The 24,914-nt window shown below is 53.9% G+C and overlaps 2 protein-coding genes across 7 annotated transcripts in view; both read left to right on the plus strand.

Annotated features, from left to right (window-relative positions):
* AGRN (agrin) overlaps nucleotides 1–21,118 on the plus strand; it is a 105,783-nt gene extending 84,665 nt beyond the window's left edge. For 4 of the 6 annotated variants that reach the window (XM_057407216.1, XM_057407219.1, XM_057407218.1 and 1 more), the window contains 23 exons: nucleotides 201–344; nucleotides 669–793; nucleotides 1,110–1,215; nucleotides 1,347–1,730; nucleotides 1,879–2,013; nucleotides 3,248–3,375; nucleotides 5,018–5,132; nucleotides 5,280–5,399; nucleotides 5,570–5,926; nucleotides 7,223–7,415; nucleotides 8,030–8,245; nucleotides 8,609–8,838; nucleotides 9,546–9,680; nucleotides 9,822–9,918; nucleotides 10,313–10,477; nucleotides 10,774–10,885; nucleotides 11,762–11,773; nucleotides 12,739–12,855; nucleotides 13,165–13,354; nucleotides 13,726–13,813; nucleotides 16,868–17,092; nucleotides 17,680–17,783; nucleotides 18,233–21,118. In XM_057407216.1, the coding sequence (XP_057263199.1) occupies nucleotides 201–344; nucleotides 669–793; nucleotides 1,110–1,215; nucleotides 1,347–1,730; nucleotides 1,879–2,013; nucleotides 3,248–3,375; nucleotides 5,018–5,132; nucleotides 5,280–5,399; nucleotides 5,570–5,926; nucleotides 7,223–7,415; nucleotides 8,030–8,245; nucleotides 8,609–8,838; nucleotides 9,546–9,680; nucleotides 9,822–9,918; nucleotides 10,313–10,477; nucleotides 10,774–10,885; nucleotides 11,762–11,773; nucleotides 12,739–12,855; nucleotides 13,165–13,354; nucleotides 13,726–13,813; nucleotides 16,868–17,092; nucleotides 17,680–17,783; nucleotides 18,233–18,390 (3,656 nt within the window). In that variant the 3' untranslated portion in view covers nucleotides 18,391–21,118. The remainder of the gene's footprint in view (nucleotides 1–200; nucleotides 345–668; nucleotides 794–1,109; nucleotides 1,216–1,346; nucleotides 1,731–1,878; nucleotides 2,014–3,247; nucleotides 3,376–5,017; nucleotides 5,133–5,279; nucleotides 5,400–5,569; nucleotides 5,927–7,222; nucleotides 7,416–8,029; nucleotides 8,246–8,608; nucleotides 8,839–9,545; nucleotides 9,681–9,821; nucleotides 9,919–10,312; nucleotides 10,478–10,773; nucleotides 10,886–11,761; nucleotides 11,774–12,738; nucleotides 12,856–13,164; nucleotides 13,355–13,725; nucleotides 13,814–16,867; nucleotides 17,093–17,679; nucleotides 17,784–18,232) is intronic. The other 2 variants (XM_057407217.1, XM_057407221.1) reach the window with 1 other exon arrangement.
* A 3,458-nt stretch (nucleotides 21,119–24,576) lies between these two features.
* LOC130598111 (tyrosine-protein phosphatase non-receptor type 11-like) overlaps nucleotides 24,577–24,914 on the plus strand; it is a 40,457-nt gene continuing 40,119 nt past the window's right edge. Inside the window, exon 1 of the mRNA XM_057407222.1 lies at nucleotides 24,577–24,688. Coding sequence (XP_057263205.1) covers nucleotides 24,675–24,688 — 14 coding nt within the window. The 5' untranslated portion in view covers nucleotides 24,577–24,674. The remainder of the gene's footprint in view (nucleotides 24,689–24,914) is intronic.

Genomic DNA, 24,914 nt, shown 5'->3' on the forward strand with positions numbered 1-24,914 from the left:
TGATGGGTTCAAAGTGAAACGGGAAGTTCAGGTTGGATGTAAGGAGGTTCTTCCCTGTGAGGGTGCTGAGGCGCTGGCACAGGGTGCCCAGAGAAGCTGTGGCTGCCCCATCCCTGGCAGCGTTCAAGGATGGTCTTAAGGTCTTTGGATCTGCTTGGATCACCAGCAAACGAGTGTCTTCTTTCCCCTTTCTTGCCCAGCCTGTAACTGCGACCCGGTGGGTTCAGTGCGTGATGACTGCGAGCAGATGACTGGTCTGTGCTCCTGCAAGACTGGTATCACTGGCATGAAGTGCAACCAGTGTCCCAATGGCAGCAAGATGGGCATGACTGGCTGTGAGAAAGGTGAGGTGCCAGAGGGATTGTGTGGGGCACCAAGAGAGGGTGCTTGGATAATGCTGATCCTGGAAGAAAAGCATCCCTTCCACCCTGGATGCTTGTGCTTTGGGATGAAGGGGCCTCCATTCCTGGCTGGCTTCCTGTTATCTGTGCATAAGGGACTCTGTCTTTTTGGGGAAAGACTGTCTTGTCCATCAGTCTGAACTGGAAGAGCCAAGACCTACTGGGAGGAGAGAGGGATTTCATTATATAGCCTGTTTTTCTTCATGCTTGGTATGTGCTTTGTTGATCATCTCTTCCCATCTCTTCCCCCTTCTCTCCCTCCCCCAGACCCATCAGCCCCCAAATCCTGTGAGGAGATGAACTGTGAGTTTGGGGCCTCTTGTGTGGAAGTCAATGGCTTTGCCCATTGCGAGTGCCCGTCCCCGCTCTGCTTGGAGGCCAACATGACCAAGGTTTGTGGGCCTGAACAGCATGCTGGGGACGGGTGGCCCATTGGGATAGTGTGGGCAGCATGACTGTGATGGCTCTTTTCCACCCCAAGAAGCAGGAGGGGATGTTTGGTCACTCTTTGAAGAGTTGTAGATGTCCCCCAGCAGAAGTGGATGCTCTGAGCATCATTGCTCCTGGGCTTCTGCAGTGGTCCCTCTGTGCTCACCTCTTTGCTTCTAAAGGACCCTGCAAAGCTTCCAGCACTTAGAGATGGGTTCATTTTGCCCCGTGCTTGGAGGAGGACAGAGGCACAGCTCACATTTCCCCTCTGCATCCCAGGTGTGTGGCTCTGATGGTGTCACCTATGGGGACCAGTGCCAGCTGAAGACCATCGCCTGCCGGCAGGGACAAGTCATCACAGTGAAACACATGGGGCAGTGCCATGGTGAGTGTCCACTGCTCTCAGTCCTGTGCCACACACTGGACGTGGGCTTGGCTGTGGTTCCTTGCTGTGCCATGACTCTTCATGGCAGGGAAGATGCGTCCTTACCCGCCCTGTCCTCCTTCTCCTTTCAGAGTCCATCACTCACACCAGCCACATCCCACCACCAACACCACTGCCAACAGTGCCCTTGGACAAGTTGATGCTCCCTCCACCACTGCGGCTCACCACCCAGGCTCCGGAGCCCACCGAGCTGCCCACCAGCTCCCTGTTGTTGGAAGCCAAGCCTACTGAAAGAGGTCACCCTACAACGAGGCGCATCACCACTGCCAGACCCGCCACCACCCCATGGATGACCCATGGGGTGTATAAGACCACTGTCCGCCCTCTTTCCACTGCACCAGTGGTCCTGGCCACCACGCAGCCTGCCTATGTTGAATCAGGCAGTGCAGAAGGCAGTGGAGACCAGGAGATGGGTATCAGTGGAGACCAGGAATCGAGTGGGGCAGGCTCTGCCGGTGAGTGTGCTCTGCTTAGGCTTGGCTTGGCAGGTTGGTTGTGGGCTAAACCATACCCTGTGCCACTGACAACGTGAAGCTGCGAAGCTCTGACACGGAGGTGAGGTCTTACCTCCTGCTGGTGAATGCTCCTCTTGATGCCCTGCAGGGGAAGAGGAGGTGGAGGAAAGCCAAGTAACTTCCACCCCAGCCATCGAGAGGGCGACGTGCTACAACACCCCGCTGGGATGCTGCTCGGATGGCAAGACTGCGGCTGCGGATGCTGAAGGCAGCAACTGCCCGGGTGAGTTTGTCCCTAGGGATGGGCTCTGGGGTCCCATTCAGTGATCAGGGGTCAGACTGAGCTCTTGTAGGGTGCGGGAAGGGATTGATGCAAGAGGATGCTCAGGAGGAGATGCTGAGCCATGGATGTTGTGCCCATAGCAGCCAGCAGCCACCCTGCTGCTGAACTGAGAGCCAGGGAACTCTCTTCCTTCCCATAGGTGACCACTTTCTTCCTTAACAACTTGCCCAGTGCTCTACCCAGGCTTCTGCAGAGCTCCTGACTGGCACTAGGGACGATGAGGCAATTCCTTGGATTCCCATTATCTATGTTGATATCTATAAAGGCAGCTGGGCTGACCAGGACCAGTTTAGCCCCATGGGAGAGCAGCCGAGCCCCAGTGTCTCTGCTGGGCATCCTGGGGAGCTTCTTGACTCCTGAATCCCATGGCCTAGGTGGGATCTATCTTGTCCTTTCACAGTGTTCACATTGAGGAAACACAGGGCTACCCATGCTGGGTCACAGTATAGGCTGTCCTGAATATACATCCTTGTTACCCTAAAGCTTGTTCCTCTGGGGCCATCTCTCAGATGCTTCCTCACTGTGGTCCTTCTCAGCTGTCCCTCTGCCAGCAGAACATCCCCTTTTCCTATGGACACCACATTTGAACCCACAAAAGCACGACTTCAGGGAACCTCCCTTGTGGTTACCTGCAGCGGGGATCTTCTCTAGGTGCCTCTGCACTCCCACAGCACCAGTGGGAAGGGAACCATCCTTTGGGTTCCTCTTGCACTTTGAGGCTGGTTTCCAAGGCTGACCACAGCCTGTTAGCTGGTCACTTCCCTCTCCCAGCACAGGTCTTCTGCTTGTCCAGAGCCCACTTTTCGCCCTCCTCTCTGCCCCTGTTTGCATGCCCATGTGTGATCCTGCCGTGTTGACTATATACTGCTCTGGCTAATGTCTTTCTCTTGTTACTCAGCCGGTGCAGGGGGGCTGCTACCCGGGCCGGAGCTCAGAGGAACCCGTATGGTAAAAGCTGCCATCTCCAGCCTGGTCTTTGCCATCTGCTCCAGCACCCCTTGATACTAATCCTCCATGGTGCAGACCCATCCAGACTAACCCCAACACTGGCACTACCCGCACACTGCCATCACCCTTTCCCCCCCAGGGACTCGAATGCTGTCAGCCAGACGCCTGTCCCCTTGCCCACAAGCTGACTAAAGGCGTTTGTCTTGTCTGCCCTTCCATTCCATAGCTACCAAAGTCTTCCAAGGAGTCCTCATCTTGGAAGAGGTGGAAGGCCAGGAGCTGTTCTACACACCCGAGATGGCTGATCCCAAATCAGAGCTCTTTGGGGAGACAGCAAGGAGCATTGAGAGCGCGGTGAGTCCTTTGCACTTGATCGTGGATGCACAGGGCTTTGGCATGGATAGGGCTTTGGCAGAAGAAGACAAGACCCTGCCCACCTCTATCTGCGCTATGGTGGTCAGACAACTAAACTGTGGGTCTCCTGCTTTGCCTCCCTCCTTGTTTGTGATGGCTTCTGGTGAGGTCTCTCGTTGCTGCCTGTCAATGGGAGCACAGCGACCTCGCTGCAAAACGTGTTGAGCATCTTGAAGGAGCATTGCTCTGTGTTGTTGGTTTTGGGGTTTATTTGAGATGGGCTCAACCTACAGAAGCTGGGGGGGACACAACTTATCACTAAGTGTTATGGGCACTTGGGAGTGTAAAGCGATGATGGGGCAGTTCTAAGAGATACCCTGTTTGAATTGTGTGATCTCTTTGTAGCGTGTTATTAGCCTCTACCACTTGGTGTGTCAGTTGGGTCCATCCTCTGCTATGTGATGTGTCAAAAACCAGCCTTTTTCAGCTTCATTTTGGTGGTGGGGCTGTTCTAGGAGTAGTGGACTTTGCATGGCACTGTGTACATCCAGGTTTGGGAGCAACATTATAGTGTGGCATAGCAAACACAGAGCATCTTTGCGAGGAGATTCATGTATTTAGAGCTGGTTCCAAACTGCACTTAGAAGTTGGCAAGCCCTCAGTACAGTCATATAAGCAGATTTGTGCCTGTCATATGGACCATATGGTTCGTGCAGTTCCGTATCACAATAGCAGTGTTTCCCAATACAACAGCGGCTTCTATCTGAGGATGCAAACAGGCACACAAAAGCTTCATCCATGGATCATCCATTCTTCCCCCCAGGAAGGCTGTTTTCCCAGGCTGGAGGATAGGAAGGCATGGCACAGGACCCCTGTCAATGTTCCTGCCATGGCCCAGTGCTGCAGAGTCTGTTGTCTCTGTGCAAGTCACATTCAAACGCCCATGGATGTGATGTGCTCCTTCATCCCTCTGAGATCACTATTCCCAACTATAACGCTATTCCATGGGACCATTAACCAGTTATTACTTTCTTCTGTGTTTTCCTTGAGGGAAGGACATGGTGGCCTCTGGCTGTGATGACTTCTGGGGCTCCATGAGGTTGGATAGGTAGCCTGCAGGGGTATTAAAGCCTGACTGTAAGCCTTGGACTGCCACTGTCTCCTTCCTCTGACTTCAGACAAATCCTGCAGTGTCTGAGAACCAAGTATTAAAAGGCAATCAGGTACTTAAAGATGCAGAATGGCCCCTTATGGGATTTTCCTAAGGTTTACACAGCTTTAGAAGAGATCAGAAAGACTTAGATGCTACAGAGTAGAAAATCCCTGTATGAACTGCAAGGTGTCTCTAGTCTGCCTCTGTTCTGCTCTTCTTCACCATGGGAATAGCTCACTTCCCTGCTCTATTTCTGGAGCCTGTTCTTACCTCTGACTGCAGGCCGTAAAGAGTAGGGACCAGATGAAGTTATCATCATAGGCAATGGGGCTTGTTCTCTGCTTGTGTCACTTGGATGCTCGCAAAGGTTTGGATGTGAAACCAAGGAGACTGGCTGGGATTCAAGCTCTCCTACTGAAAGGCCCCATCTCCTTGGCTCTCCCCATTAACCAGTTGGTTTCTCTTCTCCCCTTCACTTCTGACCAAAAGCTGGATGAGCTTTTCCGCAATTCTGATGTTAAGAAGGACTTCAAGAGCATCCGTGTCCGAGACCTGGGGCAGAGCAGCGCTGTCCGTGTCATTGTGGAGGCCCACTTTGACCCAGGTAAGTGCTGATTTCATCGTGGAATGCAGGCAGAAGCGTTCCCTGGGGATAGGAATGATTCAGATCCATTGTGAGAGGTCATGAGAGGGAAGCTACCAGGTAGACACGCATCTTCACTCTTCCCTTTCTCCTCCTGGTTATGGTCAGCCACTTCCTACACGGCAGCGGATGTCCAAGGGGCCTTGCTGAAGCAGATCAAAGCTTCCAAGAAGACAACCATCCTGGTGAAGAAACCCCAACAGGAACATATCAAATTCATGGACTTTGGTGAGCCCCCCTCTATCTGTGGCTACTTCATGGTAGGGTGGGAGGAATAGAAGGGCTCAGCGCAGGCAACTCAGTGCATGACCTTAAGGTCCCTTCCAACCCAAACCATTCTATGACTCTATGCAAAGGGTTCCAAAGCACCAGCATCAATCTGCATTATCCTGTTTCAGACTGGATCCCCCGGCTCTTCACCACCACCGTCACCACCACCACGGCCACCACCATGGCGCCCGCCACCACCCGCAGGTACACCACGGCCGCCCCTGCCACCACAGTCCATTTCCTGCGCCAGGACACCATGGGCAGACCCAGCACCAAGATGTCAGGAGCTCTGAGCACCAGGAGACCTGCATCCACCCTCCCGGCCACCACGCGTCGGAAGCCCACGCGCCAGCCCCCTACCACGAAGAAGCCCTCACGTCCCTGTGACTCTCATCCCTGCTTGCATGGTGGCACATGTGAGGATGATGGGAAGGAGTTCACCTGTAGCTGCCCAGCTGGCAAAGGGGGAGCTGTGTGTGAGAAAGGTACGTGCTTCTGACCCGTGTTGGTCCATACATACAATGGACTTGACGGTGGTGATGGAGAGATGCTGGGAACAGACCCAGCCCCATAACATCACCAGGCAGGGGTCAATTCAACTGGCATTGTTAAATCAGCCAGAACACTGTGCGTGTTAAAAGGCAAGCACAGCAAGGCTGCAGGGGAAGAATGGGTTGCCCAAGGAAGTTGTGGATGCTCCATCCCTGGCAGTGTTCAAGGCCGGGTTGGATGGAGTCTTGGGTGACATGGTCTAGGATAAGGTGTCCCTGCCCATGGCATTGGCTTGGAACTGGGTGATCTTAAGGTCCTTTCCAACCCAAACCATTCTAAGATGCTGAGAAGGTGCCTGGAGCAATTTCTTCCTGGCTTCACTTGTGCTACATCAATGCCCCAGAGATTGAGCTTCTCCTTTTAATCTCAGCTCATGGCATTGTTGCTCTCCTGAAGCTATTGACTGGTTGTGAACGTGCCAGAGGCAGGTAGTAACTGTCCTCTCCTGCACTAGATATGTGCTGATAGTAGCTGCTAAGCAAACAGCTCCATCCTGACAGCACGTTTAACCAGAGCTGCTGTTGGTGACTGTGAGCTCCCACAGTCACACTAGGGGCTTCTCAGTGCTTATTCCTGACCAGCTTTGTCCCTAAAGCTCTAAGCTGGAGCATTCAGAGCTGCTGCTGGATGTGGGTATCCAGCAATAGGGTTTGGTTAATAGGGTTAATAGGGTTTGGTCTTCCAGATCCCTTGGAAAATCTCAGCTGCACTAAATAGAAGCCTGAAGTGATGAATGTAAATCTGTCATGTGGGATTCTGGGATATATATCCCAGGGGTTTTATCTCCTGATAAAATCTATCTGAGGAGCAGGGGAGTTGAGTTACGAGGAACTAACTGTGTGTGCAGCAGGGGATGTGATAGCTGAGCATGGAGAGGACCAGCAGCATCGGTCCTTAACTGGGAGGAGGTGGTTGGGGCATCACTGAAGCTGAGTGCTAAGGGAGCAATACCACAGATCTCTAAAGCCTGGGAGCAATACTTAGGGTCATGCCATCATGAGAGGAGTTGGTTCATAGCCAATATGAGTGTCTGGGAGGGGATAACTACATAGAAGCATGGGTCCAGAGGAGAGTGTGAGCTTCTTTGTGCTACTTCATAAGAGCTCTCTCTGTGCAGGTAGGAAAGAGTTCACAGGCTCATGTAACGCATTTATTTCCTCTCCATCCTTCTGTGTCCCTTCCTCTGCTTCATCCCCCCTTCCTTTCCCTACCCACCCTGGCTCTTGCAGCTATCAGGTACTTCATCCCCAGCTTCGGTGGCAAGTCCTACCTGGCCTTCAAGATGATGAAGGCGTACCACACCGTGCGCATCGCCATGGAGTTCAGGACCGTGGAGCTCAGCGGGCTCCTGCTCTACAATGGCCAGAACCGTGGCAAAGACTTCATCTCCCTGGCGTTGGTCGGCGGCTTCGTGGAGCTCAGGTGGGTGCCCTCAGCCTTGTGTGGTGAGGAGGAAGCAGGGAAGCTGTGAATGGTCCTTGCAGAGCATCAGGAGGATGCTGGGCTTGAACGTGGAAGCTAGGAAACAGCAGCATCGATGGACAAGAAGAGTGGTTTTCCCAATGTAATAGGAATGCAAATGGGACTCAATTCCCTTATTTCAGGTTGAAGTTTGCAAAGCTGTGGGAGGTTGTTTTTTTTTGAGCAAGGGAAAGGTCTGGTTTTGGTGCTGTTTTTGTACTGGAAAAAGAAATGCAGGGGGAGAAAGAAAGGAAGAAAGGCCCCGTAAGTGTGAGCATGAAGTTACTTTTCCCATCCTAAAAGCCAAAGGTGCAGACTCCACCTTTTGGTGAAGAGAAGGCTTCTAAAGGGGAGTCCTTAGAGCAGCTCCAGTGCCTAAAGGGGCTGCAGGAAACCTGCAGGAAAGCTGCTCCAGTGGAAGGGGTCCCTGCCCGTGGGGAACTGGATGAGCTTTAAGGTCCCTTCCAACCCAACCCAGCCTGTGGAAGGGGGACACAGCAGCCCCCGTGCCATGGCACAGATGCCCCTTGTCTGCAGGGTGGCACAGCCCCAGGCCTCCTCCTCTTCTGCTCCAGGTTTAACACTGGCTCCGGCACGGGCATCATCACCAGCAAGGTCCGTGTGGAGCCCGGCAAGTGGCACCAGTTGGTGGTGAACCGGAACCGGCGCAGTGGGATGCTCTCAGTGGATGGGGAGCCCCACGTCAGTGGCGAGAGCCCCACAGGCACCGATGGGCTCAACCTCGACACGGACCTCTTCATCGGGGGAGCACCCGAGGACCAAATGGCTGTGTGAGTGAGGGTGTGGGTGCTGGATCACTGCCCTGGGCATAGCCCCATCCCTGGCAGTGCTCAAGGCCAGGTTGGACGGGGCTTGGAGCAACCTGGTCCACTGGAAAGTGTCCCTGTTAATGGCAATGTATTGGAGCTGGATGAGCTTTAAGGTCCTTTCCAACCCAAACCATCCTCTGCTGCTGCAGGCAGAGCATCCCTAGGGGCTGAGCCCTCCGTATCCAGTCTCCGGGTGGTGGTTGGAGGGTGTTTGTGCAACGGAGCATCACTGGGTACCGCAGCCTGACCCTGTTGCTTGGGATTCCCCTGCAGTTTTGTCCTTGGGGACAACCCCCCACTGACTGTGTCCTCTTGTGCCCTCAGGGTGGCAGATCGGACCACGGCCACCACCGGCCTGAAGGGCTGCATCCGCCTGCTGGATGTGAACAACCAGATGTACGACCTGCGGGAGAAAGGCAGTGATGTGCTGTATGGCAGCGGGGTGGGCGAGTGTGGCAACGACCCCTGCCACCCCAACCCCTGCCACCACAGCGGCATCTGCCACGTCAAGGAGGCTGAGATGTTCCACTGCGAGTGTCTCCACACCTACACTGGTACGTGCGGATTGTGCTGGGGGGGTCCTCATCCCACTGCCGGGTCCTGAGGGATCCCAGAGGCGAGCTGATAAAGGAGATGGGTTTGGATGGGGGTCAGATGGGTTATAGCACTAAAAAGGTGGGGGTTTTAAGCCAAAAGCTGTGAGACCTTGTCCCTGGAGATGTTCAAGGCTGGATGTGGCTATGGGCAACCTGATCTAGTTGGAGATAACCCTGCTCATTGCAGGGGGTCGGACTGGATGAGCTTCAAGGTCCTTTCCAACCCAAACCATTCCATGGTGTTATGGGCTACAGCAGAAATGGATGTGGTGTGGAGCATCAGCAGTGGGCTAGAGGGAGAAGAGTGGGATGAAATCACATCCATTGAAGTCAATAAATGTAGAATCCTGTTGATATTCACATAATACTCTCTGCCCATGGCAGGAGGTTGGTCCTTTCCAAGCCTGACTATTCTAGGATAACACAAGGGTCTGGATCTGTTTGTTCTCATGCACAAAAAAAGTTTCCTCATGCATTTTAGGCGTGTAATTTTGCGCAGGTATCGTTTGCCATTTGTGGGGCTCGCTGTGGGGTGCTTCTGCATCATGGGAGCCCAATCTGAGATGGGATTAAAAGGCCGGCAGTGCATCAGGAGACATCAGAGACGTGTCCATCCCCTGTCGGCTTGGGATGCTGGTGTGACAAAGCTTCCCCTTCTGCTGCAGGTCCAACCTGTGCCGACGAGAGGAACCCCTGTGACCCTACCCCCTGCCACGTCTCTGCCACCTGCCTGGTGCTGCCGGAGGGAGGTGCCCTGTGTGCCTGCCCCATGGGCCGGGAAGGAGACTTCTGCGAGCGAGGTGGGATGGGAGCGGGTTTGGGAACGGGGTGGAACTGAAGGTGCTCATTGGCCCAGCCTGGGGGGGTGACCAGAAGGCTGTGGGGCACCGTGCGGAGCTGCTTTGCCTCCTCTTCCTCACCCTTCCCCTGTCTGTGCCCAGTGACAGAGCAGGACCACAGCATGCCTTTCCTCCCGGAGTTCAATGGCTTCTCCTACCTGGAGCTGAATGGGCTGCAGAGCTTCGTTCCTGACCTGCAGTAAGTACCTGGGAATGCGAGAGGGGCAGGCGAGTGCAGTGATGTGGAGACAGAGCTTGTGCCTGCTTCTCCCTAGAGGTCTTCCCTTTGCCTGCTGCAGGTTTAGTCCAGAGGGAATGGTTGGGTTTGGTCCTAAAGGTCTTTTCCAACCCCGTTGATTCTATGAATGGCATTGCCAGAATCCCTGCAGGGAGCCCCGTGCCCTGGGTGCTTGGTGTTGCAGCAGGCGGGGTAAATAGGCAGCACGGAGCAGCATCCTGAGCATGGCACATCCATCTTTTACCTAGCAAAGGTGCCTTACAGGGCTGGCATCTCTGCTGTACCAGGCAGGCAGAGGTATTCCAAGGGCTTGGGATGTTGGATGGGAGGGTATCCATCATACTTCTCTCCTCAGGGACAAAATGTCCATGGAAGTTGTGTTCCTGGCCAAGAACCCCAGTGGTATGATCTTCTACAACGGCCAGAAGACTGATGGCAAAGGGGACTTTGTGTCTCTGGCTCTACACAATGGTTACCTGGAGTACCGATACGACCTGGGCAAAGGGGCAGCTGTGCTCAGGTAGGGCTTGGGACCTGCTCCTCAGGGTGATGGTGATGGCAGGGGCATGAGGGACACGGTGGCTGTGGCATCCAGCACTGGCTTGGAGCTCCCCTCCATGCAAACCATAAGGAATGGGGGGAAGCAGGCTTCATGCTTGGCTGCTTGGTTGGATGTCCCTTTGTGGGACAAGGCAGAGCTGGTTCCACCCCTGCTTTGTCCCTCTTTCCCCACCTAAAGCTGGGCTCTGTGTGCCCCCGCAAGCTGGTCAAGGGAGCTTTACACCCATGTGTCTTCTCCTCCCTTCCCACCACCAGGAGCAAAGAGCCCGTTCCCCTCAACACTTGGATGAACGTCTTGTTGGAGAGGAATGGGCGCAAAGGGGTCATGAGGATCAACAACGGCGAGAGGGTGATGGGGGAGTCCCCGGTGAGTGATGGGCCAGGGAGAGCTTCCAGCCTTGTTCCTCCCATGTGTGAGATGACCTGAGAAGTCCCCGGTGCTTTTACATGGCTTTAGGGGTGGAGGAAGAGTGGGGAAGACCTTGGGAGGCAAAGGATGCTGTGGGGCAGAGCTTACCTCCCTCATAGCTACTCTGCAGCCTGGCCCTGGTGCTGTAGGACCAGCTCTTCCTTTCTCCTTGTCCCCATCACACAAAGCCTCATCTGGGGGCTTTGGTTGCAGGGCTGTGTTGGACTGAGCCCCCCTACCCACATGGACACCCCTGCCCTTTGTTGCAGGTCCTTGCTTGTTCCTTTGGACCCTTTTTGGTCCAGGCTGTGCCCGTGATGCTGGGCTCAGTAAAAGCCCATTGCAGTGTTGCTGCTGAATCCATTAGTGCCTTCTCTCCTCTGTTCCCAAGCTGGCAGCTTACCTCTGACTTCTCCCTATTCACTTTGTCTCTGCACAAAGAGCAGTTCCTGGGGTCCCATAGCAGGGCTATTTGCCTTTCTTTCATCTAGTTTTTCAATGGGGAAGCTGGTAATGCAAGGAAAACCCCAATTGCTGCTGAACTCATCCCTAATATCCACCTATAAGTGCAGCCCCAAGGGTAAGCAGCATTCCTGCAGAAGAAGGGCTCTTTTCCTCCCCTAACTCATCTCTCCAAGCTTCAAGCTTACCCTGGTTGTCAGCCACCCCTCCTGTTGCCTTCTGCAGCATCCCTTGCCCTTCCCTATCTCCCCGGGGCACTGGTGCTCTTGCAGCCCTGCATGGTACGATGTTACCCACTGATGTCCCTTTTCTCTCTTTCTCTCCCTTTGATTTTCACTGTATTTTTCCCTTCCCCTGCTGTCTGGATCCCAGAAATCCCGTAAGGTAAAGATAAGTATGACCCACTGCAACCTCCATCCCATCTGCCATCGGCACGTGTTCCTTGTTTTCCATCCAGACCTCAGTGTTCCATCTGACCAAGCAGTTTTAGGATCTCTGTAGATTTAGAGACACTCCTTTTCTTTTCCATCATTAGTTTTCCAGCCAGTCCTTGCATTTTGTTTCGGAAGCATTTCAATCCATCCGGTCATGTTTCTCGTGTTAACTCCACAAGGCATTAGCTAGTCACTCATCCGACTGCATCCCTGCCTCGCTGCTCTGCCTCTGGGTCCATCCCAGGAGCTCAGGAAGGGATGCTGCTCCTGTTACGTGCCCAGTGATCCATGGGGCTGAAGACTCACCTAGTTTGGGCTGCAGGGTGACAGCAAGGAGTGTTTCTCCTCCAGACGCACGTGAGATTCAGGAGAACCTCCTCTAGCTATTTACTATAGGGGACCCAAGCTGAATATGGAATGCTTTGGGATGTAGGGAACCCAAGCTGAATATGGAATGCTTTGGGATGTAGGGAACCCAAGCTGAATATGGAATGCTTTGGGATGTAGGGAACCCAAGCTGAATATGGAATGCTTTGGGATGTAGGGAACCCAAGCTGAATATGGAATGCTTTGGGATGTAGGGAACCCAAGCTGAATATGGAATGCTTTTGGGTTTAAACATTACCCCTGGGGAGGCTGAAGCAATATTTATGCACTTGGTTTTGGGTACCACACAAAACCAGAGGCTTCTGCAGCTGAGAGCATCAGAACAGCATCTCTGCCAACTTAAACCCATGGGGAATCTTCTCCTTGTGTGCCTGCTGCAGGCAAGACTCTGGGGTTTCACTGGACTCCCATAAGGAAGGAAGGCAGGGAATGGGGATGAGCAGAGGACAGCGGGTTGTGGTTGTGCCGCACTGCCCTGCTCCCAACCCCATAACATCTCCATCCCACCTTCTCCCATCTCCATCCCAGGTCCCTCACACCTTCCTGAACCTGAAGGAGCCGTTTTATGTGGGGGGAGCCCCTGATTTCAGCAAGCTCGCTCGAGCAGCTGCCATCTCCACCAGCTTCGATGGAGCAGTGCAGAAGGTAAGGCCATAACAGGCAGCATTGGGCAGGAGTCTTGTTGGGAGAGGTGCCATCAGCACTGGTATCACTGGAGGAGAGCAAGGATTAGCGTGGGAGTGGGCTGTCCATGGGATATGGATCCATGTGCACTGGGGGGGAGCACAAGTGGTTGAAGAGTGGTGGCACTTGGGGTACGTCACAGGAGAACACAGGCTTGGGGCTGATGCTCCTCTTCCCTATGAGGATACTGGTCTCTGTGCCTCCACCAGCCCCATAGAGAGATGGGCTGGGGAAGGCTGACTTGTGCTTCCTCTTGCCTCTACCTGCCAGATCACCATCAAGGGGGTTCCCGTGCTGAAGGAGGAGAACATCCGCAGCGCCATTGAGATCTCCCCCTTCCGAGGCCACCCCTGCACCCAAAAACCCAATCCATGCCAGAATGGGGGCACCTGCAGCCCTCGGATGGAGACCTATGAGTGCTCCTGCCAGAGGGGCTTCTCTGGGGCTCACTGTGAGAGAGGTGAGATGGCAGGGTAGGGATGGGCATGGACCTTCGTTAGCTGCACACAGCAATGGAGCTGCTTCCATGGCTAGCTGGTGGCAGCAGGACAGTGAATGGCTTTTGCCAAGCCTGAGGTCTTCTCCTTGTGGCTGCTGGGGGGGGGGGGGGGGGGGGAATGACACCACAAGCACAAAGGCTCTAAATCCACTATAAAGCTTTCCAGGGGCTTGCTTAGGGTGACACCGTGCTGATGTGCCCCAAGGGATGGCATGTTTGTGCATGCCTTCATCCTGCTATGGATGCTCAGTGTAAAGGGGGGTATTCCTTGTCTCCAAGGATGGACAGGCCATGCTCCATTGCCTGACAGCTCTTCTTTTTCCCACCTCCAGTGATCATTGAGAAGGCTGCTGGAGATGCAGAAGCCATTGCTTTTGATGGTAGGACGTACATGGAGTACCACAATGCCGTGACAAAGAGGTAACTTGAATCAAAGTCAAAACAAGGGCTGTTGGCAAGAAGAGGTTGGGTTGGAGAAGTCCAAGTCAAAGAAGGCCAAGCTAAATAGGAGCTGTGAGCAGTCACTTCCAGCCTTAGCCATTAAAGCTGCCTTGTTGGCTTTTCCCCCATGGCCAGGGATATGTGTTTGGAGCCTGTGGTCTCTGTAGCTTCTGTATTAAAGCAGAGCCCAGTCCACAGCTACTGAAGTCCTCTGGGCTGGGTATTTCTCCTACAGGAGACTCTCGGTCCATCATGGTCTGGCTCAGCATCCTTCCTCAGCACCATGCTCCTATAGGCCCTGTGATTAATTCCCAGCTCCACAGCACTGGGACAGGATACTGGATTAGGCTCCATCCATCTGCCTCTATATCCTCAGTGTGTCTGTGTTAAGCTGTTGTTTGTCGGTCTCTGTCTCTTCTCAATGTCCTTGTTTCTTTGTTTTCAAGCCACCTCACCAATGAGATCCCTGCGTAAGTACTGTCCTCCCTGCAGCCATCTGCCCTCCATGTATCCCATTGCCACCATGAGCACCCATAGGGGAGCACAGGGCACACTGGGAGGAGGAGCACTGAGCTTAGTTTAAGCCTCACCACCTCACAGGGAAGAACTTCTCCCTAAGGTCTCACTGCAAAAGCCCCTCTCCAGGTTTCTTGTAGCCCCTTTAGGCCCTGGGAGCTGCTCTAAGGTCTCCCTGGAGCCTCCTCTTCTCCTGCTGTTATTTGCTGTCTGCCTGTCTTGCTGACTGTCAGCGATAGAAGAGCAGCACTGATTCACGCAGCTTCATTCCCCACACTCTGTGGGACAGTTGAAGCGATCCTTGCCTGTCCCATCCCCATTTCACATCATTCTCCACAATCTGGGGTCAGGCAGAGGCTTGGGAGGCTGAGTTGCTGCATGCATGCCAATACCAGGAGCCCATAGAGCCCGTCGCCTGCATGTTCACATTGGGAGATGCTCTGGTGGTTCGGAAAGGGTTTATTTAGGAGCCAAGCATCCTCCTAAGCCAGGCAGTGCCCTACAGCAGCGAGGGGCATGTAGTGACCTGCACGGCAGCTCTGCCACGTGGCAGTGCCCAGCTGTCCCCTTGCATAGACACGGACACATCCCTGCAATGAACCCGCTACCTTTGCGTCCTGCCTCTCCCAGTGCTCCCGAAGGGAAGGTCATCATTCCCAGCCTTCTCCCTGCCCCAGCCAGCCAATTTTGGCTGTGCGTGCCCCATCCTGCAAGGGAGCTTAGCACTTCTCCTCGCATCCCTTAGCTGCGGTTTGGCCGCAGCACCCGTGAGCCTCGCCAAGGCTGAAGGACCCATTGGGATGCCCATAAAAAGTAGTTTGGGCAGGATGGGCACTCCAGTTGCTCCTCTGGGATCTGCTGGCCATGACATGCCCATACTTCTGCTCTGAACATGCGTTTTAATAGGTTTTTATAGGGACAGCTTCCACTGACCAGCTTGCTCCAAGCCCCTGTGTCCAAGCTGGCCTTGAACACTGCCAGGGATGGGGCAGCCACAGCTTCTCTGGACTTCTCTTTCTGTAGTCCTCGTTTTCCTCATCTCCATGTGTGTCCTGCTGCCCAAGTGTGCCCCAAGGCTGATTGAGAGTCCTCAGGTGACAATTCAGCTATTTGGCTCCATGGAATCCCATTCTGCATCCCAAAGCACCAGCCTGAGACCTGCCTGCAGGTCTGCCTAGGCAAGGGTCCTCCTGATGCAGGTCCAAGCTCCCTTCCCCAGCAGTGCTGCTCTCTGTCCTCTCTTGGGATACACATCCCAGCAGGACAGCAAAGGGAACTGATAGTTCCATGAGCAGGAACACTGATTGTTCTGGCCCATGAGAGTCCCAGCATCACTGGGTATTCACTTGTTGGCATTCTTCTGCTCGCCCTGGCTAAGCAGCTACTCACAGACTCGGCTTCCTGGATTGAGGAAACTCATCCCAAAGGAGAGTGGCTTGTTCCGGATGGTTTTCTCAGCTTGGGCACTGTGTAGGGTGCAGAGCTGTTGCTGTGTCCCCTGTTGGAGCAGGGGTGGGAGGGAAGGGTCTCCTGCTGTCCTGCGCTTATGGCATGCTCCCCTTTCTTCCTGCGTCTAAGTCCCGAAGCACTGGACTACCCCATGGAGCCCAGGTGAGTCTGTGCCAGGCTTTCAGCTCTTGTGTCTCGTGCTCTGCTGTTGCTGCCTCAGCATGTCTCTGTCTGTGTCCTGTGTGTCTGTATCCTTGGCTTTTTATCTAGAAGGGATACAGCTCTGCTGGTGATGAGATTAAACACGAAGGAAGCCCTGTCCCTCCAGCATAGGAGCAGCAGCTCCAGCTCTGGCCCTTTGCTCCTGGGGACCTACATAGCTAATAGTGTGAGGGGAGAGGTTGAGTTACCTTGCAGGGCAGCCGGCTTCATGCAGAGCCCTTGTCCCTTTGGATGCAGTGTCCCTTGGGAATAAAAAGCTGTCTGTGTTGTGCCCATGTTGTCTGGTCTATGTGTGAACATGTGTCAGTGTGTCTCGGAGCGTCCCAGGAGTGGATGGTGACTCCATATGGCATCTCGCCTTTTGCCAAGAGCCTTTCCCCTGTAACAAAAGGAACTGAGCAAAGATGGGGATGCCAATGTGGGGGAAATCCTGTCCTTCCTTCATTCCTCCCTTGGGAAAAGACAATGCATCTAGGGGAAAGAAGGTTTTGCTGCATCGGTGGGCAGCCTCCATCACCTTCATGGTGCTCACGTCTTATAGCATTGGGTTCCCATTGGGAACCAAAGGCAGCTCTGAGAGGAAAACCCTTCTGCTGTTCACCACCCCACCTAATAGACCCCTTCCTTCAGTGCCTGCATATGAGGAGACAATACCAATACTTGTTGCAGGGATGGATGTGTGTGAACTTGATGCCATGGGTCAGTTGAAGGTTATCCTTGGCTGGCGAGCTACTTGGCTGGGGACAGAGAAGGTTGCTCCGAGGAGCTGACTGCTCCCCGTTGCTTCTGTAGCCATGATGTTAACTCTTGTCTCTCTTCCCCCCCTCCTCCCATCTCCCCGTGCAGCGAGAAGGCCTTGCAATCAAACCACTTTGAACTCAGCATCAGGACAGAGGCCACCCAGGGACTGATCCTGTGGAGCGGGAAGGGGCTGGAGCGATCAGACTACATCGCCCTCGCCATAGTGGATGGCTTCGTACAAATGACCTACGACCTGGGCTCCAAACCAGTCATCCTACGATCCACAGTCCCGGTCAACACCAACCAGTGGATCCATATCAAGGCGTCCAGGTGTGAAGGCAGCGGGATGGGGGGTTGCTGTCTATGGGCAATAAGAACTGGAGGAGCCTGAGTCATGGCCGTGGCTTCATGCCCTATGGGTCACTCCTGTTCTTGGATGATAATAATAGAGGAGAGGCATGTGGGCAGTGCTGCGTCGGAGGGGCGCGTGTTGCGACACGCCTGGAAATGTCACAGGGGGGCAAGGAGGGACGGAAGGTTCTTCGTGCCTTTGGCGGAGCCGGCCGAGGGTTTGGCATTCTGCTCGTGTTGAGCTCAAGATGTCCCCTTTTATTTTTACCGGTGCTGGGGAGTGGTGAGCGGATCATGCGCCTGGAATGCCGGGGATTTCTGCTCCTGGGTACAGAGGGCACGGGGGGAAGCTGCGGGATGCCCACGGGATGCTGGAAGGAAGCGCTTGGTGCTGGCTTCCGACAGGGATGTCGCACCGAGGACCACTCTAGGCTGTATGGGTTGAGGGAGAGCTCCGCTCCTCTCCACGTTGATAAGGGCTGATGGTGCCCGGTGTAAAGCAGCGAGCGGCTCCTTGTTTTATCTCTCATCAACTTCTCTTTCTTCTTCCTTCCCTCTGGGAGCAGGGTGCAGAGAGAAGGCTCCCTTCAAGTCGGCAACGAAGCCCCCATTGCTGGCTCTTCTCCGCTTGGTGCAACACAGCTGGACACAGACGGGGCCCTATGGCTGGGTGAGTCTTCTGCCTAAGAGCTCACCTCAGTCTCCCCTCTGGCAGGTTAAAGCCATTCCTCCTTGTCCTGTCCCTACAAAACCTTGTATAAAGTCCTTCTCCAGGCTTCTTGTAGGCGAGAAGCTCCTCTGTGCCCCTTTTTGAGGAGCTCAGAGCTGGGACATTGATGCTCCCATTGTTCAATGCAACACTGGTGCCTCCCAAATGCCTTGACCTAAGAAGTCCCCTACTTGTTCTCTGCCTACTATGGCTGATGACAGCTGAGTGACAAAGGGTTGGCTTTACCAAATGCCAGCCCTTTCCATGTCCCCTGGCAAGAGCCATTCATTGGCCTATGGCTCTGGATGCCCTGATGCCGATGGCACGGAGCGCCCTCTCCCTCTTCAAGCTCAGTGCTTCACCTTCATCCCCCTTGTCCTCCTCACCAACCTTCTCACCGTCTCTTGCAGGGGGAATGGAGAAGCTGAGCCTGGCTCACAAGCTGCCCAAGGCCTACAGCACCGGCTTCATTGGCTGCATAAGGGACGTGCTTGTGGACCGCCAAGAACTGCATCTGGTGGAGGACGCTTTAAACAACCCCAGGATATTACACTGCTCAGCCAAATAGCCCCCCAGGGACCTTCCCTTCTCCTTCCCTCCCTCCTGCCTATTGCTGTAATTATTTTCTATTTTTGTAAACTTATTGCTTTTTATATTTTTTGGGGTGGGAGGGGGGAAAGGGAGGGGAGGAAACACCTTTTCTTTTGGGTTATCCATTCGGTTGCAGTCTACCCAGGTCAGTCAGACTCTCAATCACAACAGCAGCAACAAAGAACAAACCTTGAACCAAGTCTCCCAAGAAGTGACAGAAGAACTTCCCCGTCGCATTGGAAATCTTCTTCATACTTGAAGCTTCTTTTCGGGTGGTTTTTACCCCCCTCCCTCCCCTCCTCACTCGTGTTCTTGGGTTGGCGTTCACTCCTGTGGGGGAAAGGATGCTGGTGCTGGCGCGACGCGTGGCCTTCGTGGATTCACTGCCTTCCCACCTCAGTGCCGGCTGAGCGGGGATGCGCCCATCGGAGAAGCAGGACTTGCCACCCTGCTTTGGTGCCTGGCCCTATGTTCACCCTATCTCCCTCCTCCCTCCCTTCCTCTCACTATAATTTATGTGTGTAAGAATCTCAAGTGCTTTTCTCCTTTATGCTCTGTTAAAATCAGGGATGCCATGCACTGGAAGAGAGACCGAGGTCTGCTCTGAGCAGGCAGAAAAGCATTGCTCTTTGGTTGTCTTTATGACTGTTTGCTGGACTGAGAGGAGCTGTGGGGGAAACGTGGATTCCTCTTGTTGGCTCTCCTCCTCCTCCTCCTCTTGGACACGTGCAGAAGCAGCTGTGAAACCTCATTTCCACGCTTTGTGTTTATCCAGACGTGTCCTAACCACCCGCTTGCCCTGGCTGCTCTTCCCAAGGGCTTCTATGTACCGAGCGTTGCCCTCCCGTGCACCACTGAGAACCTGCAGCATCTTCAAGAGCTGGAAGTGCTCTCCCTCTTCCAGCCATGTCAAAGAGGCTGCGAGGGCACCACGTCCCTTTTCACTTGTTGGATGTGTCCTTCCATCACCCATGCCCATTTTTCCAGCCTCCGGGCATGACTTGCCCTGTGTCTACCCTGAGGATGCTTCCAGCTGGCCAGCATGTGAATGTGCAGAGCTGGTATTTAAGAGCCTCTCCCATGAAGAGCAACTGGAGTTCTACCTTTGACTTCAAGGCTTTGCAATGCAGGGTCTTCCATGCCATGATCAAAGCTCCTCGGGGTGCTGCCAGCCCAGCAGCAATAGCCTCAATGGAAACAGGAATGGGGCACGAGTCGGCTGTTGCGTTTGGGAGGAGGGTTTTAAAGGGGTTTCTTCCTCTCTAAAGACCTTAAAAGCAAATACTGTGGTGCCAGTTACAAAGCCAGTATGTGTGTGTCTGAATGAACGTGTCTGTGAGTGTCTGTCAGCCAGCACATTGGAATCTCCTGGAAGCAGGAGAAGAACAAACGCATTGAAATGATCCCATTCCATTCAGGTTCCTTCTCCATGGGAAGAATTTACTGATGCTGTGTAGCATCTATGGCCCTTTCCACCACTGGGTCACAAAACTGGGTCCCTTTCCCACCCTGAGATGGCATTGCTTTGGGTGAAACCACCTTTCTGGAGCGTACGGAATTCAGCTGAAGGATCCCACCAGGTATCAAGGGTTTATTAACATCATTTTGCAGTTTCACCTTAAATACTAGCACACCTTTTTAGTGCACCTTTACAATAGTGCAGCCTCTAAAAGTGCTGTTTCTTAGCACTGGATTTTGAGCCATGAAAAGTCAACCTCCTTTCCTCAGGGTGAGCTCCGAACACAGATGTAACAAAGGGGAAGAACATAGTGAAAACCCACTTTTTCCTTCTATTTTATCACTAGAAGACATCTACCACCACCCCAATCCCTGCCTAATCCATTGGCGTGCCTCTCAACATGCAGTGATTGAGTATTTCACGGGGGGCTGTGCCCTCTGTGGGATGGAGACCCCACTCTCTGTGTGCTTGTGTGCTTGTGTGCGTGGCAATACCACATTTTAAGTGGATTCTGTACATAACTTGTGGTTCCTGGTGGGAAGTATTGTGACTGTGTCGTGCAAGGGATGGGCTGCTTTACTTTGATCACGAGGGGTAGATAGATGGGGGCTAACTATGCAGGGTGGGACGGGAGGGGAGTGGGAGACCCTTTTGAGGACACAGGTTCTAGCTGGGCAATGCCTTGGCTGAGATTTGAGGGCTGGGTGCTCCAGCTCCAAAGGGAGAGGGGCATGCACAGGGGAAGCTGCTCATTTTCTGGAATGCCACTGACATGAAGCCAGGGTCACTGCAAAAAAACAAATACCCCACAACCCCAACAGCTGAACAAAATCTCTGTCTGCTTTTGCTGGGGCTTGGAAATGCCTTAAAACAGGACCTTGCGTCCTCGTTGTCAAGCATCTTGAACCAAGGTCCGATTCTGCAGTGCTCCCTAGGGGCTGTGCACTTAACTTCAGCTTTATTTTTAATAGCATTTATACCATGTATGTACAAAAAAAACCAAACAAACAAAGGACATTGAGGTTTGGGTTTGGTTTCCTTGGGGTGTTTTGGGGTTTTTTTTTGCCTTTTGTTTTTTAAAGACAAGACGTCCACGTGGCTTCATTTCTAGGGTAACGTAATGACCGTTGTGAACTGCTGTATGAATTCTGAAGGGCAATGCACAGTAGAGGAGCAGCATGATATAACCATTACTAACTTGTGTCTTTCGTCAATCACCATGAAATAAAGTTTGAGAACTATTCAATACGTTTGGAAGGGGCCTGGTTCATTCCTTTTGTGTGCCCTGGTTAGAACCATTCTCTATGGCAGATTTGTGTGCCTATGGCAGATATGTTGAAGTCAAACCAGCTATGGCAGATATAGAACCATCTCCCTCTATGGCAGATATGGTGTGAAGTCAAACCAGCATCTCCCTCTGTGGCAGATACTGTGTGAAGTCAAACCAGCATCTCCCTCTTTTTCCCTTAGAAAGCAGGGTTCATGCAGGTATCTTGCTGGATCTTATAAAGGGAGCCTGTAGGAATGCGAGCCTCAATCCTACATGGTTTCACCTTCTTCGCCATACACGCTTTTATCACCTCTTCTTAGGCAGCATATTCAAAAGAGGCTCTGTATCCCACTGACACCATGTCAGTGAGGCTGAAGTGATGCTTCCGTGGCCTCCTCCTTACTGATGGCAGCAGCTTCCCCCTGGGTTTTACCCTCTGTAAGCTAAGGAGCCATGAAAAGCCAGTCACAAGCATGCAAGCAGGATGTGGTTTGAGATGTACCAGCGTCTAAGCTCCTGCTTTAAATAGCTCTTCCTAACGGGGCCTTTCCAGCTGGCCAGAGCCCTATCTCTGATCTCTGCAGCTTCATCTCGGCAAGAAAAGGTGGGAGGTGGAGAATTTCGTTCACTGTTCATCCAAGTGATGTGAAGCAAGAGACGAACGTGGGTTTGGGAGGCAGCTCATTCAGACAGTCATTCTGATACCCAGCGAGGATGCAGAGCCAACTGGTGTCTGCATCAGCTCAGCAGGAACCGGCTTTTCCATGGACAACGAGACGCCCGAGACTCACAATGGGAAACAATGAGGCCAGTGTCTGCGCAGCCACAGGGGCTGCACAGCTCACAACCAGGGCCATGTTTTGCTCCAGATCAGCCTCCTGGTGCAGCGTCTTCTTGACAATGACCTTATTATGCCACAACAGGCATGGACTTGCAAAGCCAGTGCCTCTTGCCAGCTTGCTGCAAAGCAGCAGGGAGAAAAAGCCATCGTTGTCTTGGCCAGGAGGAAAAAGCGCTGGCAGCTGCATGGGGATTTCACTGCAGGCTTGAAACAGCCATTGGGAAAGGAAAGAGGAAGGAAAGGAGCGCAGGAGCCACACGGAGGGCACGCTGGGGCAGGCAGCAAGTGTGACTCAGGGGAACAGCCTGGCCATGCTGTCAGCGGCCCCTCTTCTGCTCAGCACCATCAGGAACACGCTGTGTGTGCACCGAGCGTGGTGGTCCCATCTGGGCTTGCTGGGAGCAAAGAGAGGAGGTGTCTTCAAGGAGAAGGCAGTTGGGGTTGGATGGTTGCGCATCCTCAGCTTGCTCTCTATCCCTTATCTTTGGGAGCAGCGAACCCCAGCTCCGTGCCAAGGAGCTTCAGTGTGGGGGTAAGCTCCGTTCTGAAACCACTCTACTGAGCTGAGACTTCAGGAGGATCATAGGATCATGGAATGGTTTGGGTTGGAAAGGACCTTAAAGCTCATCCAGCTCCAACCCATTACCATGAACAGGGACACCTTCCACTAGAGCAGCTTGCTCCAAGCCCCTGTGTCCAACCTGGCCTTGAACACTGCCAGGGATGGGGCAGCCACAGCTTCTCTGGGCAGCCCCATCCCCTATGGAACTAAATGAGCTTTAAGGTCCCTTCCAACACAACCCATTCCATGACCATTTTCACCCATTGCACAGCCTCGAAACCAGTAACTTGCAGGAAGTGGGGAGCTCTATTCCAGAGGTTTCCTTTTGACCTGTCTTTAACCATGAGGCTGAACAGCATCCACTGCCCTGAGAAAGGGTCTTGTTCCCCCCCAGCCAAATGAGACAAGCACACAGAGAAACCCCAGTCTGGGCTCTCACAATGGAGCCTCAGTGCAGAAGGACACTGGGAGCCTCAGTGGCAGGGGAAAAGAGGAAGGAGAGGACAGGGGTCATTGTTATCAGGGTTGCTATTTGGCCTCTGTGGTCCTCGTTGCCCTGTGAGCAATCCGGTGGCACGCAGGACAGCTATGCAGAGATCTGAGCTGGCTCCTGCTGCCAGCTCGCTGGGTATTCCCCGAATAGACATGGAATTTGCTGAGTCTTATTATAGTTATATATATGCTATTTTTGCCCCTATGGGTAGACTGGAGCGGGGGGGGGCTCTCTGGCTGCATCCTGGTTTTCTCTCTGGACAGCTGGCTTGGTTTTCTCACCCAGCATTCATGAAAGGTGCCAGATTCAGGGCATTTCTTTGGGTTAATTTCTGGCTTTTCTGGGAAGCAGCATGGATTTGACATGAGTTTGTTGGAGGCCTCTGAATTTACACCTCACGTGGGCAAATGTGCCCTAGGTGTATAAAGGGTACAGCACGCCTATAGCATACCTGATCCCTGTATTGCCATAGACACTGGGATGAGAGCAATGCCCTGGGGACACTGTTCCTTCCCGACTCCATCGGGTGCCCTGAGCTGAGGGTATCCAGGGATAAGAGCAAATGTGGCTTAGCCTCACCAGGCTCAGGAGCTCAGTGTCTGCTGGCTGCTCCATTCTCTTGGCAGCACGGCCCTCAAGGCCTTGTGAACCCAGCACTAAAAGCCAACACTGACTTGGAAGGGACCTCAAGGATCATTTGGTCCAACCTTGGGTTAGATGTCCCAGCACCCTGTCCAGCCCAGTTTAACAGTGCCCAACGCTGGGGAGTCACCACTTCCGTCAGGAGGTGATTCCAATGGTTGTTCTCATTGGGAAATGTCTTCCTCTTGTGTCTGGAATCTCCCCAGCAGTAACTTGTGCCCATCAGGCCTTGCCTTTTCCATGTCCTTGTAAAAAGGGAGTCTCAATCTTCTTTATGGCCACGCTTTAAACACTGGAACATGGAGACAAGGTCTCCCCTGAGCCTTCTTTTCCCCGGGCTGAACAGACAACAGCTCCCTCAGCCTTTCATAGCATCATCAGAGCATCCCAGACTGGTTTGGGTTGAAGGGACCTTAAAGCTCATCCAGTTCCTGCCACGGGCAGGGACCCCTTCCACTAGAGCAGCTTGCTCCAAGCCCCTGTGTCCAACCTGGCCTTGAACACTGCCAGGGATGGGGCAGCCACAGCTTCTCTGGGCACCCTGTGCCAGCGCCTCAGCACCCTCACAGGGAAGAGCTTCTGCCTAAGAGCTCATCTCAGTCTCCCCTCTGGCAGGTTAAAGCCGTTCCCTTACCCTGTCCCTACATCCCTTGTCCCAAGCCCCTCTCCACGTCTCCTGTCGCCCTCCCACAGTTCGATAGCGTTTGGGTACCGAGCGCCGCCTGAAGCCACCACCACCGGTATCACCCCGGGGCGCTGTGGGGCACGGGATGAGGGCGGGAGGGGGATGAAGAGGAAAGGACCCGGCCCCACGGAGGGCAGCGGGGCCGCGCCCGGGTCCCGACGGGGCGGAGCGGAGCGGAGGGCGGGGATTCCCTCGCGTCACTGGGAGGGGTTTCCCCGGCGGCCGGGGCCCAGCGCCCCGCGGGGTGCGGTGCTGCGGGCAGTCGGTGCGGGGCCGGGAGCGGAGCTCAGCTCAGCTCAGCTCGGAGCCATGACCTCCCGCAGGTAAGGGCTGAGAGCCGGGCCCGGCCCGCGGCCACCGCACACCGCGTCCTCCGGTACCGGCTGCGGCTCCGACCTGCTCCGGACCTAGCAGGTTCGGGGCTCCGTGACACAGCGCCTTGGGATGCAGCTGAGCCCGTGCCCGCGGTTCCCTGCCGGAGCCGGTCCCTGCTTGGTGCTGCCTTAAAGCATCTGGTCTTAGGGTCACAGGTGGGTTTGGGTTGGAAGG

Source organism: Pezoporus wallicus, unplaced genomic scaffold (genome assembly GCF_028554395.1).
Source record: "Pezoporus wallicus isolate ANWC-B61680 ecotype Strahan unplaced genomic scaffold, APGP_CSIRO_Pwel_v1 contig_14689, whole genome shotgun sequence".
NCBI lineage: Eukaryota > Metazoa > Chordata > Aves > Psittaciformes > Psittacidae > Pezoporus > Pezoporus wallicus.